The 18041-nt window shown below is 46.3% G+C and overlaps 1 protein-coding gene across 1 annotated transcript in view; it reads left to right on the forward strand.

Moving 5' to 3' along the window:
• The window catches only part of greb1 (growth regulating estrogen receptor binding 1), a 342458-nt gene that overhangs the window by 209050 nt on the left and 115367 nt on the right, over positions 1–18041 (forward strand). The window contains exons 13-15 of the mRNA XM_041187420.1: positions 9047–9184; positions 10182–10367; positions 14671–15021. Coding sequence (XP_041043354.1) covers positions 9047–9184; positions 10182–10367; positions 14671–15021 — 675 coding nt within the window. The remainder of the gene's footprint in view (positions 1–9046; positions 9185–10181; positions 10368–14670; positions 15022–18041) is intronic.

Below are 18041 nucleotides of genomic sequence, written 5' to 3' on the forward strand. Positions count from 1 at the left end.
CAGGGTGAAAACTCTCCACTGGCTGGAGTCATACTAGCACAAAGCAAAATGGTTGTGATTGTTGGATGTCAGTCATCTCAGGTCCATGATATTACTGTAGGAGTTCCTCAGGGTAGTGTGCTCGGCCCAAACATCTTCAGCTGCTTTATCAATGACCTTCCTTCCATCATTAGGTCAGAAGTGGGGCTGTCGCTGATGATTGCACAATGTTCAGCACCATTCGCGACTCCTCAGGTTCTGAAGCAGTCCATGTCCAAATGCAGCAAGACCTGGGCAATATCCAGGCTTGGACTGACAAGTGGCAAGTAGCATTCATGCCATACAAGTGTCAGGCAACGACCATCTCTGACAAGAGAGAATCTGACCATCATCCCTTGATCAGTGGCATTACCATCTCTGAATCCCCCACTATCAACATCCTGGGGGCTACCATTGACCACAAACTGAACTGGACTAGCTATATCAATACTGTGGCTGCAAGAGCAGGTCAGAGGCTAAGAGTCCTGTAACAAGTAACTCACCTACTGATTCCCCAAAGTCTATCCAGCATCTGCAAGGCACTAGTCAGGAGTGTGATGGAATATTCCTGCTTGTTTGGGTGAGTGCAGCTCCCACAACACTCAAGAAGCTTGACGCCACCCAGGACAAAGCAGTCCTCTTGATTGGCACCCCACTCACAAACATTCACTCTCTCCACCACCAATGCACAGTAGCAGCAGTGTGTACCATCTACAAGATGCACTGCACAGATTCACAAAGGCTCCTTCGGCAGCACCTTCCAAAGCCATGGTCACTACCATCTAGAAGGACAAGCAGCAAATAGATGGGAACATCACCACCATGAATTTCCCCTCCAAGTCATCCTGACTTGGAATTATATTGCCATTCCTTTGCTGTCGCTGGATCAAAATCCTTGAACTTCGTCCCTAACAGTACTGTGGGTGTACCTAAACCAAATAGACTGCAGTGGTTCAAGAAGGCAGTTCACCACCACCTTCCCAATGACAACTAGGGATGGGCAATAAATGCTGGCCCAGCCAGCAAAGCCCGCATCCCATGAATGAGTAAAAAAAAAATTCCACCATTACTTTCAAAAAAGATGTTTTCCATTATTTAAAGTCTTTGACCTAATTTATTTTTGCTGGATTTACTGTTACACAGATTATACACACCAGATATACCGAATGGCAGAGAGCAGTAGTGGCTTTGTAGCCCCCAGGAGCATCCCTCATTACAATCCCTCATTACATTACAATGCCTTTTATACAGGCAAACTTGGAGGCTCTTGTTCTTGAAGTAAGCAAATCTTGAAAAACACTAGATTATACATTTTTCAGTTTTTGGAAATGTATGGGAATTACCTATGGAAATAGTTTGCAATACAAACAATTGCATTTGCAATTTCTCTGTTGTATGTATTATATTGTTAGCTTGTGACTGAGTTTGAATTTGTGACCATTTCAAATCCTTGCAACAAACTGAATATGCGTGATGCAAGAAACATGCAAATAGCATGCAAATGTCTATAGTGTTGCCCTCAAGGAGTTCAGGACACATGCTTCAAAATGCTTTTGAGTTAAGTTAAATTACATTTTGGCAATTCTTATGTATAGAGTGCTGGCACATGGCGACAATGGCGCATTTATGGAGTTGCAGTCTGGTATCTTTTCATACAGTTCGTTCAAGGTAGCTGACATAGTTGTGGCAAAAGGGACAGCTCTCCAGAGGGTTTGGAGAGATTTCCAAATGCAGAAAGCCACGGGGTGGGATTGTCCCAGAGATGCATGAAGTGCATGAAGGCCTCCCAGTCCTTCCTGTCCTCTATCACGGAGGTCTTAGATGACAGTACACGGGAGAGTCTGGACAAAGCGCTAACTCCTGACGAACTGACTGAGGCCCTTGAGTCCTTTGAGAAGAGTAAAACTCCTGGAAGCGACGGCTTGCCGGCGGAGTTGTATTCGGCTCTGTGGGACTGGATCGGCCCAGACCTGCTAGAAGTGTACGAGAGTATGCTCCTGGCCGGCAGCATGTCAGAATCCATGAGGAAAGGCATTATCCCCCTCATCTACAAGCACAAGGGGGAAAGGGAGGAAATTAGAAATTGGCGACCCATTTCACTGTTGAATGTGGACTATAAAATTCTGTCCAAGGTCATCGCCAATCGGGTCAAATCCGCTCTGGAATTGGTGATCCACCCTGACCAGACCTGCACTGTGCCGGGCAGGAAGATCTCTGACAGCCTCGTGCTGCTCAGGGATATGATTGCCTATGTACAGGACAGGGGTGTGGATACCTGCCTCATCAGCCTGGATCAGGAGAAGGCCTTTGACAGAATATCGCACACCTATATGGTGGATGTGCTCTCCAAAATGGGGTTTGGGGAGGGAATTCGCAATTAGATCCAACTGCTCTACACTAACATCAGTAGTGCAGTCGCAATCAATGGGTGGGAATCAGATAGCTTTCCTATTAAATCTGGAGTCAGGCAGGGCTGCCCTCTCTCGCCTGTTCTTTTCGTGTGTTGCATAGAACCCTTTGCTGAGTCCATCAGGAATGATCCGGGCATAAGAGTAATGACGATCCCAGGTAGTGGAGGCACTCAGATCAAAGTCTCCCTGTACATGGACGATGTCGCCGTCTTCTGCTCGGATCCGCTGTCGGTGCACAGACTTATCCACATCTGCGACCGTTTCGAACTGGCCTCGGGAGCCAAGGTAAATCGTGGGAAGAGCGAGGCCATGTTCTTTGGGAAATGGGCTGACCGATCCTTTGTCCCCTTCACTGTCAGGGCTGATGGCCTGAAGGTGCTGGGGATATGGTTCGGAGGGACCAGGGCACGTGTTAGAAACTGGAAGGAGCGAGTGTCTATGGTGAAAAGGAAACTGGGCATGTGGGAGCGACGCTCCCTCTCCATTGCGGGTAAGAACCTAGTCATCAGGTGTGAAGCACTCTCGCTGTTGCTGTACGTGGCACAGGTCTGGCCCATTCCACACTCCTGTGTGGTGGCGATCACCCGAGCCATCTTCCGCTTTATCTGGAGGTCGAAAATGGATCGTGTCCGCAGGGACACGATGTACAAGCCTCTAGATAAAGGGGGAAAAAACGTGCCCAACATCGGCCTCATACTGATGGCCACCTTTGTGTGCGGCTGCATCAAGCGGTACGTAGACCCTCAGTATGCAAACACCAAGTGTCACTACATGCTGAGGTTCTACCTGTCCCTGGTGTTGCGAAGGATGGGTCTGGCCACGCTGCCGTGGAACGCTCCAAGTAGTTGGACCATGCCGTACCACCTGCCCCTCTGTTTCATGTTGTAAAAGTGGGAAAATTTATGCAGAGAAACACCTTCGACCACAAGTCCGTCAGGCAGTGGTCGGCATGTAACGTCTTAAAGGCCCTGAGGGAAAAGGAGAGGGTGGACCTGTGGGATGGTTCCCTGAGCAGACTGACAAAGTCATTTGGCAGAATGCCTCATCACCAGAACTTTCCAACAAACACCAAGATGTAGCTTGGCTGGTGGTGAGAAAGGCCCTCCCTGTAAGATCCTTCCTACACGCCAGGAGTCTCACCCCCTCTGCACGTTGCCCTCGAGGTGGCTGTGATGGGGAAGAGACCGTTGTTCACCTCCTTGTAGATTGTGTCTTTGCAAAGAAGATCTGGAGAGAGATGCAGTGGTTGCTGTCGAGGTTCATCCCGAGCAGTTCTGTGACAGAGGACTCTGTGCTCTATGGGCTGTTCTCAGGGACACACACCGAGACAAACATCAACTGCAGCTGGAGGATCATCAACTCGGTGAAAGACGCTCTTTGGTCTGCCCGAAACTTGTTGGTTTTCCAGCGCAAAGAGTTGTCCCCGACCGAGTGTTGCAGACTGGCACTTGCCAAGGTCCAGGACTACGTGCTGAGGGACACAGTTAAGCTTGGGGCAGCCGCCGCAAAGGCGCAATGGGGAAGGGTCGCTGCCTAAGACCTTTCTGCCACAGTGCACTGGGGGGCTGGGAACTGCAAAGAGCCCCTCAGGCTGTACAGATTAAAATGTATGTCTGCCAATGATTGAAATATTCATTGTTTTTTCTGATACACCTTGTGTTTCATGTTGTAAAAGTTGAACCTGTTTGTATTTTTGTAATGGTGATTTGAAATGGTTTGAAATGTTTTTGAAGATTTATGAATAAAGTATATTTTTGCAAAAAAAAAGCATGAAGTGCGGTAGTGGGCAGGTAAAAAGATGTTTTTACCCATCAGCCTGATGGATTTTTACGCCATGTTGCCTCAAACCCGCCACATTATTTATTCATTCCAGGGAACTTGCTGTTTTCATGGCAGGCAGGCTCTCATTTGCCCACCTGCCGTCACCTAGCCATTCCATCACGCCGGGTGCCATATTTAAAGTAGAGATGCACACGCACATCTCAGTGCTTCTAGACTACAATTGCTGCAGGGAAGATGTCCGTGAAAGGTAAAAAGACTGCAGCCCCCAGGTTTAGTGACACGTAACTGGAACGCTTTTTGGAGTCCCGCCAGGATGTCCTCTACCTCAACTCTGGCTGCAGGATGGCCAACGGCGTGACCGCCCAGGCTTGGGAGGCGGTGGCAGCAGTGGTCAGTGCCAATGCCCTTCAAAAGAGGACAGCCACCCAGTGCCACAAGAGGATGAATGATCTCCTCCATTCCACCAGGGTAAGTCACTCTTCTTATCACTCTCAACTCACGCATATAAAAACACATCTCACATCCACAGGGCCCTCACTCTTTGCCAGTTCAAGGGACATCACCATTCACTCTCTCACACTCACCGCTATTGACTTCATCCTGTCCATGGGACCACTCAGCACCCACACAGGCCAGGCATGCTTGTCATCTGGCCTAGTAGGTGTCCTACTTACACTCTCTCCATCTCTATTCATGCAGGACAAGCTGGCACACAACAACAGGAAGAGCTTGTAGGTGGAGGAATGCCTGAAATCAAGGTCCTCATGGACTTTGGCCAGCTGGATGGCTCTGCTTTCAATGATAACCGGGACTGGTCCTGTGCTGACGGTGAGGTCAGTGGTGCTCTACCAAGTGAGGATCCAGCAGTGCAACATCCATCAGACAACCATGCCCTGAGTGATCTGCCCTGCTTCACCGGCCACTGCCATGCACTAATTATCTCCCTTGGTTTCCTCAGAAATATCTGGGAAAGAACCGAGGGGGTCTATGATGCAGGGCCTCCGGTTAAGCCCCGATGAGACCTTTGAAGAGGAATCTGAAGGTACTCTCCCTGAAGTCCCATCACAGCACTCACCCATACCCTCCACCAGTGCAGAGACACACATCAGAGGGACCTAGCTTTAGAGTAGCCCAGGGATCACAATCTGGTGAACACAATGCACTTTCTGATCGACAGCAGGTAGAGGCAGGGACTTCCCAGTCCCCCGGAACTCAGAGGGCTGCTGGAGGCCAGAAATTTGCTGAGTCCGAGTCAGATGACGAGCCTTTGGACTCGGTCATGTCACAGTTACTGGAGCTGCAAAGGCAAGCTCGGGAACATCAAGAAGAGATGTCCGCTGCACTCCTTGGGTTACGAGGCACAATGGAGGAGTCCTTCTGCCTTCAGTCTGAAGTGATAATGCCGGCATGCCAACACACTGAGGTCAACACTGGTAGGATGGTGGCCCCCATGATCCAGGACTTTGCTCCTGCACTGCTGCGCGGGCTGACTCCATCACTGACACCATAGTTGGCCTCCACCCATGTGTATGCGAGAGGCGTGCGGGGCAGCTCAATCTCATTCCAGCTACTGCTTCTCCTCGAAGTCAGCCAGGGGCCCTCGGATGTCCATAGGGAGGAGGATCAGCAGGCCATCAGGTTCCATGATCCTGATATACACCTCCTATAGGTTAAAAGGGAGAGACATGTGGTTAGCATGGGTGTACGAAGAACCTATCCTGGTTAAGTGTGAAGGCTGTTTAATGCTTCCCAGAGAGTGCTGGCCACCACTTGGATGGCCAGAGATTGGTGCGCTGCATAGCTGCCCACATCTCCACCCATCTCCTTCCCACTCCACCTGACCGACTGGCAGCAGTTTTGCCCACTGGACTGCACGCTCTGCTCTCTGCTCAGGCGCAGACATTCTCCTAACCCGCACTGCAAGGCTGCACTGTTAGCTTGAATCATGGGTGAGACTGGTCCAAACTGGGATGAGGACATCGCAAGGGGCTGTGAGCTCCTCCAGCAGTGACTGCTCCATGGCCAGCTTTAGCAAGGAGATTGTACAACTGTTCTGCAGCCCACTAAAATGCTCATGTGCTGCCTGGGAGTGTGGTAGAAGGGGGTTCAGTCGAAGAGTTTAAGAAGGAATTGGATCATTATTTGAGAAAAGAGAATGTGGTGGGTTACCTGGAGAAGGTGAGTGAGTGACAGTAAGCGAGCTGCTCCTTTGAAGAGCCAATGCAGACATGATGGGCCGAATGGCCTCCTTTTGTGCTGTAACCATTCTGTAATTCATGAGGCCAGAATTAGATGACCGCAGATATCTCCAAGGGTTTTGGGACTGGAGGAGATCACTGAGATATGGAGGGATTTGAAAACAACAACGAGAATTTTAAAATCAAGATGTTACTTGACCATGAGCCAGCAGAGGTAGGGAGCACAGGGTGATGGGTGAACAGGACTCGGTCCAAGTTCAGACACCAGCAGCAGAGTTTTGGATGACCTGAAGTTTACAGAGGGTAGATTGTGAGCAACCAGCCAGGAGTGCATTCAAATAGTCAAGCCTAGAGCCTGGAGGAGAGTTTTGGCAGCAGATGCGCTGAGACAGGGGAGAAGTCTGGTGGTGTTACAGAGGTAGAAATAGGCAGTCTTAGTGTGAATATGTGGTTGGAAACTCAATTTGGGGTCAAATATGACACCAAGGTTCCGAACACACTGGTTTAGTCTCAGACTGTTACCAGGGAGAGAGATGGAATCGGTACCTAGGGAACAGAATCTCTATAAAAACACTGGAGTATTGTGACCAATTCTGGCCATTTTACCTTAGGAAAGATCTCAAGGCTTTTGAGAGGGTGCCGAAAAGATTTATGATAATGGTTCCAAGGATGAGGAACTTCAGTTACGTGGATAGATTGAAGGTGCTAGGGTTGTTTTCCTTATCGAAGAGAGGGCTGAGAGGAGATGTGATAGAATTGTTCAAAACCCTGAGGGTTGTAGATAGAGAGGAACTTTTCCCAGTGGTGGAAGGACCGAGAACCAGAGGAGACTGATTTAAGGTGATTGCCGAAAGAACCAAAGGCGATATGAGGAATGAGTAGTTAGGATCTGAAATGCACTGCCTGAAAGTGTGGTGGAAGCAGATTCAATTGTTGTCATCAAAAGTAACTGAAAGGAAATAATTTGCAGGACCATATGGTAAGGGTGGGGGAGTGGGACTAGCTGAGATGCTTTTGCAAGGGGCTGGCTAAGTGTAACCATTCTACAGTACAGTCCCCGCTTTAAGTTGCTCCATTTTAAGTCAATTTGCTTTAACATTGGTCAATGTTTAGCGCTGGAAGATTTGTTTTGAAGTCATTTGGTGCCAGGCCTGATGTGACCCAATCGCCACGTTGGAGTGGCCTCTGACCACGCCACCCCCCCCCACCTTCCCACTTATTGCCAACCCTCAGGTTCTCAGCCTCTACCGCCCCCTGACCCTCCCCCTCGCTGCCAACCCCTTAATTTGCGGCTTACCTTCTGAAAGCTGAAACTGCTGTTCCTGCCTTTTGCTGTTCATCTCCAGGGCTCTTGATCACAACGAGGGCTCAGGAGAGGGAAATAGCGATCAGGAGAGGCCGGGGAGCAGGAGGCTTGGTGAGAGAGAGGGTCAGGGAGTGGGATGTGTGGCAAGTGAGAGGTTCGTGAAGCAAGATCGGCGACGAGCAGGAGAAACAGTGAGCGAGGAGTTAAGTAGAAAGTTAGCATATTTCTATTATATTTTTAAATTTATTATTTTTGAAAAATTGTTTCATTCAACAATATAGGAATTTAGCAATGTAAAGTATTTCAAACTGCAGGATATAATGTTTGAAGTGAGAGATCCTACAGAACCTAACTAGAACTTTTACGTTGGTTTTAATGGGAAAATCTGAATTGTTTAAAGTTGTTTTACTTAAAGTTGCACTTTTCAGTAACACAACTACGACTTTAAGTGAGTACTTAATTTACCTGGGGATATGGTGATTAAGTCACTAGATTAATCATCCAGAAGTCCAGGCTTATGCTTTGGGGACACGGATTCAAATCCGGCCATGGCAGCTGGTAGTATTTAAATTCTATTAATAAATCTTCAATATAAAGCTGACATCAGTGATTGTGACCATGGCAAGTATCATTGATGGCTGTAAAAACCCATCTGCTTCATTAATGTCCTTCAAGGAAGGAAATATGCCATCCTTTCCTGATCTGGACCACATGCGAGTCCAGACCATAGCATTCTGACTGCCTCTTAACTTCCCTCTGAAATAGCCTAGCAAGCCATTCAGTTCAAGGACAATAGGGATGGGCAACAAATGCTGGTATTGGGTAGGTTACAAATAGGAAACCGTAGCTTGTTGTGCAAATACTCAGCCTTGTTGTCAATCACCAAAATAAATTCTAGCATTTTGAAGACATTTCCTGATTGTTCAGATTGACCAATTAACATTCTTTGTCCGACTTGGAAACGAGATCCAAGGCAAAAATAATTCCTCAAACTTCTGCGATCACAGTTTGCCAGTTCCTGACACAGCACTATTTAAATGGGTAAGCTCCCATTTCACTTGTGATGTGATCCTGTGGCTTTGATTGTAAAATTCTATAATATACACCACTTCCCCCTTCCCCAGACTACATATGAGCAATGGCATTGAAAATCAGTTACTAGTATATCTACATTACTAAAATATATGTGGACACTCAGTTGTTATCTTGTTACTCCATTTAGGTGCATAACAGTCCAAGCCGATGCAGAAAAGGTTTGCAGTACGCACTGAATTGCCCATTTATTTCAATAATGACTCATGAAATTTATTGTCTCCTTTTGCTGGTTGCAGACGCTGTGGAATTAGCTTACATGACCCAATCCAGCCTTTTAGGACCAATTCCTTCTCCACTTACTACCTCAGAGGAGCCTGTCGTTGTACCTGACAATTTACTTAAAATCTGCCGGACCAGACCTGTAATTTTTAAAGGTAAACTAATATAAGTTAGTCATTTAGGCGTTAGCTTTCACTGTTGTGTGGGTGTTGGGGACAGAGGGAAGAGTACGTTGTGCGTGAGCCTGGAAGCAGCTGGTGCACAGGCACAAATTGGGGCCATGGAGGCCCTGTTGAATTTAACAGTGGGGGTTCATAAAATAAAACTACCTGGACTCTTGTCCCCCATCTGGCCAAATTCATTACCCTGGCCCAGGGGAGTGGGGCAAGAGAGGGAATTTGTCCACAGTAGACCATAGCCAGTGACCTGTGGGAACAATTGCTGCCAGTCAGTGGAAGGAGGTGTTCCATGGCAAGTCAAAGTCAGACTGGGGAAAGATAGGATTCCCTTGCTTTGCCTGACCATGGGAAGCTGGTTTGGGAATGCCCAAGAACTTCTCAAGGACCCAACTAAAGTACTCTGAGTTTAAAGAGAAGGATAATTTTGTAGAAAAATGAAGGTGACCTCTTCTGGCCAGTTGGCTTCTCCCTCCCTGTTTCTTGTCATATATGACTCTTCCTAGTTTCACATTAATATTATGTCGTGGTGCCAGTAATGTCAACTGGTTGTGATTTCTGCATCTTAAGTAGACCAGTACATCTTTTTGACGGGAGCCTCGTGCATTGCCTGAATGACAACAGTTAATATTATGGCATCTGGGAATACGATGGTTTGGAGGCAGGATTTCAATCTGCAAGATTTTCATTTGGCCTTTGCTGTCTTTAGATGGAGGAGGGATGAGTAAAATGGAGGGCATAAAATCACAGTCTATAATTTACTTAGTACTCGTTATCTTGTCTGCCAAGTCGAATGGCAGAAATGTTAATTCACTTATTCACTGAAACTGGAACTTTGCAAAGAATTATTTACTTGTAATTATAAAGAAATTTTAACTGCAAATGTGAATGTCTATTAATAATGCCCATAATGAATCAAATGAAATAATTAATGGTTGTGAAGAGGGAGGATAAATGCAACCATTTCATTTTTTAGGCCATGGCAATCTTCCTTACCTTTGTGGCAATCTCAATGATATAGTGGTCAGTCCACTGCTGCAGAGCTGCTATAGAAACACTCAGTCTTTCCCCCGAGTATATGAACAACACAGTACTTCTGTGACTACGGTATTGTCCATAGAGATGCAAATTTTACTGACTGTGTACTACCTAGCTCAACTTGGTAAGTGTTCACTTTTGTTTTCTGATTCATAAATTATGAGTTATTATTCTGGAGTTAGCAAACATTTTATGTAGTTGAGTTTCATTATTCTAATCAAAGCTATATTTTGTCGGTGCACTAAATCCGATGCAAAAACTCTGGAATACTGTCCCTAAACCGCTTTGCCTCCCTCTCTCTCCCTCCTCATTTAATTTATACCTTAAAACCCACCTATTTGAGCAGGCTGTTAGTATCTGTACACACATCACTTTATGTAACTTGATATTGAACCCTGTTTGATCATGCTCCTGTGAAGCCCCTTGGGAGATTTTCAGTATAATGGTGCTGTATAAATGCACATTGTTGCTGCTGTTGTTGCAAAAGATCAAGGCCCAGATATTTGTCCCCGGGTTGGATTGCAGAATCAGAACGTTTTCCAGCTTGGTAAACTTGATCTCTAAAAATGGCTGCCTGCATGTCAGATTTTGGGTTGGAGGGTGGGAGCTGCGCACTGAAATAGGAGTTGAGGCAGGCGACCTCAGCACGAATGCAGAGGCGGGCTGGATGCTGGGCCTGCCCCTGCACTCCAGCACTGTGTTGAAATAAATAAGCAATAATGATAAAACATAAATATCCCTCCAGCTCCCCCCAACACACTCCCTATGTCCCATCCATTCCAACCTGTGCCAACCCATGCCCCCACTCACCCCGCCATGACCCTTCATACCCCCACATCAACTTGTCCCATACACCTCCCATTGCCCCATACCCCAAACCCAACTTATGCCAACCCAACCTTTTTCCTTATCGCCTCCATGCCAACTCACCTAGTATCGTTGGACAGTTCCTTGTCAGATGAGCAGCTCTTGGACAGCTTGACAGTTCCAATGAATAAGTTTATGCATAAAAATAGCATAATCATGTTCACTTTAAACAATCCAAAGGGTGCCTTACCTCTCCCAAATGTGTCTCGGGACCCCATCCATAGGGATACCTTATCTCTTTAAAGGGGTAGCCTGGCTATTCAAACAAAACCACTAAATTCAGACCTCTGCTTACCTGTTCTAAGCTGCACACTCCTGGTTTCACACTCCTGGCTTTCCAAAATCCCCCTTCAGTGGCAGCGCTGGTGATTTAAATGGCCTGCTACCTTCTTGAATCTCACATGTGTGATGCCCAGCCTGACTCCAGTCCCAACCACGCAAAGTGTCAAGTGGCTGATTTTGGGGCGGGACTTAGAAATTTAATCCATTTTCAGGATTTTCACAAATATGGAGAGTCTCTCCAACAGGGCAAAAATCCAGGCCCAAGAATACCATTTATCCTTATTTATATATTTTTGAAGCTTGCTTTAATTTCAGATTCCCTCAGTCTCCTCTGTTAAAATAAAATAAACTAACTCTAACTAATCTTTGCTCTTTTCTCGCAACATCCTTGTGAATCTTTTCAGTGTGATCAGATTCTTTCTGTAATGTGGTGACCAAAACTGTGTGAAGTATTCTAGTTGTGGCCCGATCAATATTTAATGGGTTCCTACCTACCTTCTCTGCTCTTACAGTGTGGGACTCAGCAATTAAAGGAAAGATCACATTTGCCTCCTTGACCACTTTTTATCTACTTGCTACCTTCAGGGATCTGTAGACATACTCTCTAATGTTCCCTGCTCCTTTACGTTTAGGGTGTCATAGAATCATTATGGGACAGAAGGAGGCCATTTGGCCGATCATGTCAATGCTAGCTCTCTGTAGAGCAATCCAGTCAGTCCCATTCCCTCACTATCCTGGTAGCGCTGCAAGTTCATTTTCCTCAAGTGCCCATCCAATTTCTCTTGAAGTAATTGACTGTCTCTGCTTCCACCACCGTCTCTCCCGCCCCCCCCCCCCAACCCCACGCAGCACGTTCAAGGTTATTATGACTTGCTACATGAGAAAATGTCCCTCACATCCCTCTATATCTCTTGGCCAAATCATTATACCTGTGTTCCCTAGCTCTTGTACCATCAACTAATGGGAATGGCTTTTCTGTGTTTATCTTATCTAAATCTGTCATAATCTTGTACACCTCTATCAGATCTCCCCTCAATCTCCTGTGCTGTAAGGAGAGCAATCCCAGCTTCTCCAACCTAACCTTGTAGCTCAAATCCGTCATCCCTGGAACCATTCTGGTAAATGTCCTTGGCACAATCTTAAGGACTCTCACACCCTTCCTAAAGTGTGGTCACCAGAACTGGATGCAATACTCTCGCTGTGGCCTAACCAGAGCTCTACAAAGGTTCAGCATAACCTCCCTGCTTTCGTACTCAATAATTCTATTTATGAAGACTAAGATCCCATACTCTTTGTTAACTACTTTCTCAGTATGTCCTGCCACCTTCAAAGATCTATGCATATAAATTCCCAGGTCCCTCTGTCCCTGCACACATTAGAACTGCGCAATTAGGTATAAATTATCTCTTTTAATTCCTTCTGCAGAAATGCAGCATCTCAGACTTTTCTGTTAAATTCCATCTGCCGCTTTTGTGCTCATCTATTCTGTCCTTAACGCTGACACTGATCCTCCTATTCCATGAGACAGAATTCTGCCATTTATTGTGTATTCCTTGTCTTTTTTGCCCTTCCCAAATGCCTTACTTCTATGGATTGAATTCCATTTGCCATTTTTCTGCCCGCCTGACAGGTTCCATTGATATCTTAAAGCAGTCTAAAGCCTTCTTCCTTAAGAGCGACCACACGACCACTCTTTATATCATCTGCAAACTTCTTAATCGTGCCCCGTATATTTCAGTCTAAATCACTGATATAACCTCAGGATATCCCAAAGTGCTTTGCAGCCAATGAAGTCACAGAAAACAGTGAGTCATGGTAATTAAAAACTGGAATTATTCAGCACATCTGGCAGCATCTTGGAGAGAGAAAAACAAGAGTTAATATTTCACTAACCGCCTCCTCTTCACAATGGACATCCAATACCTCTACACCTCCGTCCCTCACCAGGACGTTTTTTTTTTGAAATGTAGCCACTGTTGTAATGCATGAAATGAGGCAGCCTACTTTTGCACAGTAATCTCCCACAAACAGCAGTATGACAATGATCAGATGATCTGTGTTTTTTTTCCTTTTGGATCAAAGAGTATTGACCAGGCGTTGGTCAATTTGAAGCCATGATGTTCTGACCCAAAATATCGTCCTGGTATTACAAGCCCTGAATTTGTCGGGCTCCGTTCCCATCATTGGTTCCTGCTGGGCAGGAGAGCAAATTGAAGAATAAGCCATTAAAATCAAAAGCTCAGAAAATATGGAGTGCCACAAAGTTCTGCAACTGACTTGCTGATCTGTGCTACGGTCAGTGCTTTACACACTGGGGTCTCTCAAATACAGGACTTTATTGTCTTACTGATTTCATTTCACCTCCCGCAACGTACATTTTTCAGAAGGCTTCTCCTCTCGGTATTAATGACTTGTTGCCAAACTGAAAATTATTTCTTCAGCCAAAGAGGGCGTCATGAAGTCCAGGGGCAGGATTTTCCGCTCGGTGTGTAGTCGCGTGCCCGACACACCTGAGCGTGAAATAGCGCATGATGACGTCGGGTGAGTGTGCGATATTTCAGTCGGCAGGTGCATGTGAGAGTTGGCAGCGCACTCGCCGAAAATTAAGAGGCCTATTAAAGCCATTAACCTGAATTTTTGACTGCCCATGCAATGTTATGGTTGGCAGGCAGGTGAATCGGCCAGGCAGCCTTTGGATTCTTTAGGAAACTTCATCCACAGGTAGGATGAGGTTTCCGTAATCAAATTAAAAAAATAAACATTTTTGGGCAGAATTTTTCAAATAAAGATGTTAAGGTGAGTGAATCCACTGTGTGTACATTTTTTTCCGGATTTTCAAAATCTTTATTTTTGATTTTAAAATACTTAAGCTCCCTGAGGCAGCTCTCTGCCTTCAGGTAGCTTTCAGTGTGCGCTGCTCCACACATGCGCAGGCTTTTGCACTCGTCCTGCTCCCCACCCTGGTAGTGCTGGGCTTCTCAGTGCACCTTTCGTGTTGGCTGGCTGCTAATTGGTCAGCCAGCGTGATATCACGGTTGGGGTCCGATCGCTGGCTGCGGGCCGTTTCCTGGCCACTCCTGGGCCCACCCACCTGATGACCCGAAAATCCTACCCCAGTTACTTGTAAGTCTGAGTTCATAAGCCTATCAGTATGAATTCAGTACAGTTTTGCCTTAGGTAACTTCATATTATCCTTTTTTTTTACCTATTATTGTGTCGCCAAGAGTACTATGCACTGGTATACTAATTGAAATCTTATTTGTTTTTTTGAATCCTAGCCCCAGATCAGGTGCCTTTGATTGAGGATTTGGAACATATATTGGTGAGAGCATGGCAGGAATCTAATCTTACCGAAACCAAACAATACCAACAAGCTGTTTCTCAGTCAGTACCCTATGTGTCATCGCCAACCTTGACTGTCGCCCCAAAGCAACTCACTTGGTTGGCCAAGTTAGCAGCTAGCTCCTGCAAGAACATTGTCAGGATCTTGGATTCATCAAATTCATTGGCGGAAGGTCTCACAGAAACATTTAAGCTTCTCAGTGAGGGGAAATTGCAGGGAAAGAATTTTGTGGTGATCATTTGCACCGCTAAGAACCAAAGCACTGAGTCATGTGTGGTGGTAACAGGTCAGTAATTGAAATGTGTGAGCGATGCTTATTTTTGAAACAGAATAATTTACTTGCAAGGTTTGAGTATTCTTTCGTGTCTTGCTTTAATACATGACTGTGCCATCACCTCCCAAACCCATGTCCATTTATTCTGTAATGTCATTTTTGAAGTCTTGCACTTGGGTTTCCTGTCCCACCGCAGCAGTGAAACAACCCTCATTAAAGTCGCAAATGACATCTTGTGTGACCTTGTTCATGGTAAACTATCCCACTTGAACCTTTTTGACCTTTCTTTGCATAGTTGACCTTTGGCATAGTTGATTATGCCACTCTGCTCCAATATCCCTCCTCAGTTGTCTGGCCGAGTGGGACCGTCCTTACCTGGCTCCATGCGTAGCTGTCAATCATAGCCAGAGAATCACCTCAATGGCTTCTCTTACTCCTGCATTGCTATTTTTGGAGCTTCCCAAGGATATATCCTATCGTATTATCTTTTAATATGCCTCTGTGCCAAATTTTGTTTGATACAGATTCTGCAAGTTGCTGTTCTTGTAATGCTGCTTCAGCGGTGTAAGTTTTCAGAATTAGCACTTCAGGGCAGTTGCCTGTGACTCTAAGCATAGAGATCAGTATGCCCCACAGGGTTTACTGAAACTGAGGTACAAATTTGTAAATTACATCTCTGGGGTAAATGCTTGAGTAGCAGTACAATATCTGACTGAGTATAATCACACCGCAGATAAGGAAAGGACATGCATTTATATAGTGCCTTTCACGACCTCGGGACATCCTGAAGTTCTTTACAGCCAATTCGGTAATTTATGAACTGCAGACTGCGCTGTTGTAATGTAGGAAACACAGCAACCAATCCGCACACAGTAAGGTCCCACAAAAGCAGTGAGCTTCATGACCAGATGATCTATTTATAATGATATTGATTGAGGGATAAATATTGCCCAGAACACCAAGGAGAACATCCCTGCTTCTCTTCAAATAGTGCCATAGGATTCTTTATGTCGACCTAGGAGTACAGATAGATGCTTGGGTGGTATTAGACGGGGTCGGTAAGAGCGGGAAACATGGTAAATTGGGAGGACTTAATTAGGCAGGAGCTGAGATCTGTTTCCCAATGTCAGGCTGAGTTTGTGAGACAAACTGGGTGGTGAGTCAGCAGTGGAACGGCCAACGCAATGCCAGATAACAGGAAACTAATTGCCATTCTTTTGAATACCATGAATACTCATTAATTGGGAAGCACACTAAATTCAGTCCTACCCTCAAGATTAAGTCAGTGACACATGGGGAAACTCATGTCTCATGATTCCCAATAGCTCAAAAATCATGTGCACCAGGTGAGGCTGTTCAGTCTTTGGATCTGAGGTGAGGTTTAGTCTTTGTCCAACTCAGCAGCACAGGGGATGTTACCAGGGGAAGATCGCGGAAAGGATGCAGCGGGGGTGGAGAGTGTGATGCTGGGGCCCTCAAACAGCTCAGCGGTTGGGTTGGCAAAGAAGGGCGGGACTTGTGCTCAGGTCCTGAAACGGTAGCACAGCAAGGCACTGGCACTTTTGGGGGAGCATCTCTACCAGATGGTTGAGGTCTCGATTGCACAGGAGACCATTGGCACCTGCCATGTTCCCATTTGGAGAGCTAAAGAACAATTCATGGCATTTATGAATCAAAAACATTTAGTACAATTAATATATACATATCTTTAGACAACCATAAATAAGCCTGTTTAAGGCAAGATAACCTGACAGCTTTGATCTTGTCATGTTGTAGCTAGTAGATAGTGATCGTGGATTATTTCTTATGTTTTAATAGACAGATTTTTGTTTGACAACAGAGACAAGGGTTATGGCAGCAGACAGGAAAGTGGAGTTGAGGCCACAATCAGATCAGCCATGACATTATTGAATGGCGGAGCAGGCTCGGGGGTGCTGAATGACCTACTCCTCCTAATCCCTATGTTCTTATAGGGCAGGGTCCCTTGTTGCAATGGTCTTGTCCTGTGTGTCCAAGGGAGGCAGCTGCACCACACATGACACGTCAACAGTCAGGGAAGAGACCTTGAGTTTGAAGCAGGGCAGGTCTAGCTGCAGGGGAAGCAGGTCAGCGGTTTCTGAGGGAGGGCCGAGGGAGAGTGAAGGCAGAGGAAGGACAGTTGGATGCTCCAGGATGATTGGGGGAAGGAGCAGGGTAATGTTGGGAAGGTCGGGGAGATGGGAGGAAGCTCGAGTGTGACAAAGGAGGGTGGCGGTTGATGGGCTCCAGCTGCAGGGTGACATGGCTGCTAAGAAACTGCTACCTTGCTGGAGACCAGGTGCTGCTAGGAAATCTTTATCGTGCAGGAGATCAGGTTGTTGTGGAGAAGCCACCTTGGGATGAGAGGAGTTCTGGGTGTCGCCCATGGGTGTGTCATGCTTTTCTATTGGTCAACTGCAACTGCTGTAAGAATGAATGCCATGTGAACAGAGTTGCTCATATCTTTGCCTGCCTTCTCCACATAGTTCACTTTATCGATTTACAATGGGTTTCATAGACCAATCTTTTTGCAAACTTGGGTAGTGGAGGAGAGGATTCGCCAGTGGAGGGCCGTGGTTGCACTGCAACGTAAGCCACAAGGCCACCAGCTGTCAGCAGCCAAATGGGAGGGAGGTCAGGAGGAACCCGACTAAGGCCGCTTTCATCACTGAAGAGCATTACTGGGTCAGCGCAAGTTCAGAATGTGCACCAGCTACCTCCCAGATGTCTGAGATGCAATGTCAGAGACAGCTAAAGCTTTCTCAGGACTGGTGTCTGCTTTGTGCGTGCTCCTACAAGACCTGCAGCCCATGGTTTTGGAGGGCACCCAATGCCAGTGGCCCTCAAAAGTAATTGCGGCCCTAAACTTACACACTAGGAGCTCATTTCAGGGTTCCACAGGGGACATGGGTGACATTTCCCAGACTGCAACACTCATGATGCATATATCTTGAGGAACTCTCAGCTGCCAGAGCTGTTTGAGGCCCCTGCCCAAGTGCAGGGTTGGATCCTGG

This window comes from Carcharodon carcharias, chromosome 5 (assembly GCF_017639515.1).
Source record: "Carcharodon carcharias isolate sCarCar2 chromosome 5, sCarCar2.pri, whole genome shotgun sequence".
Taxonomy (NCBI): Eukaryota; Metazoa; Chordata; class Chondrichthyes; order Lamniformes; family Lamnidae; genus Carcharodon; species Carcharodon carcharias.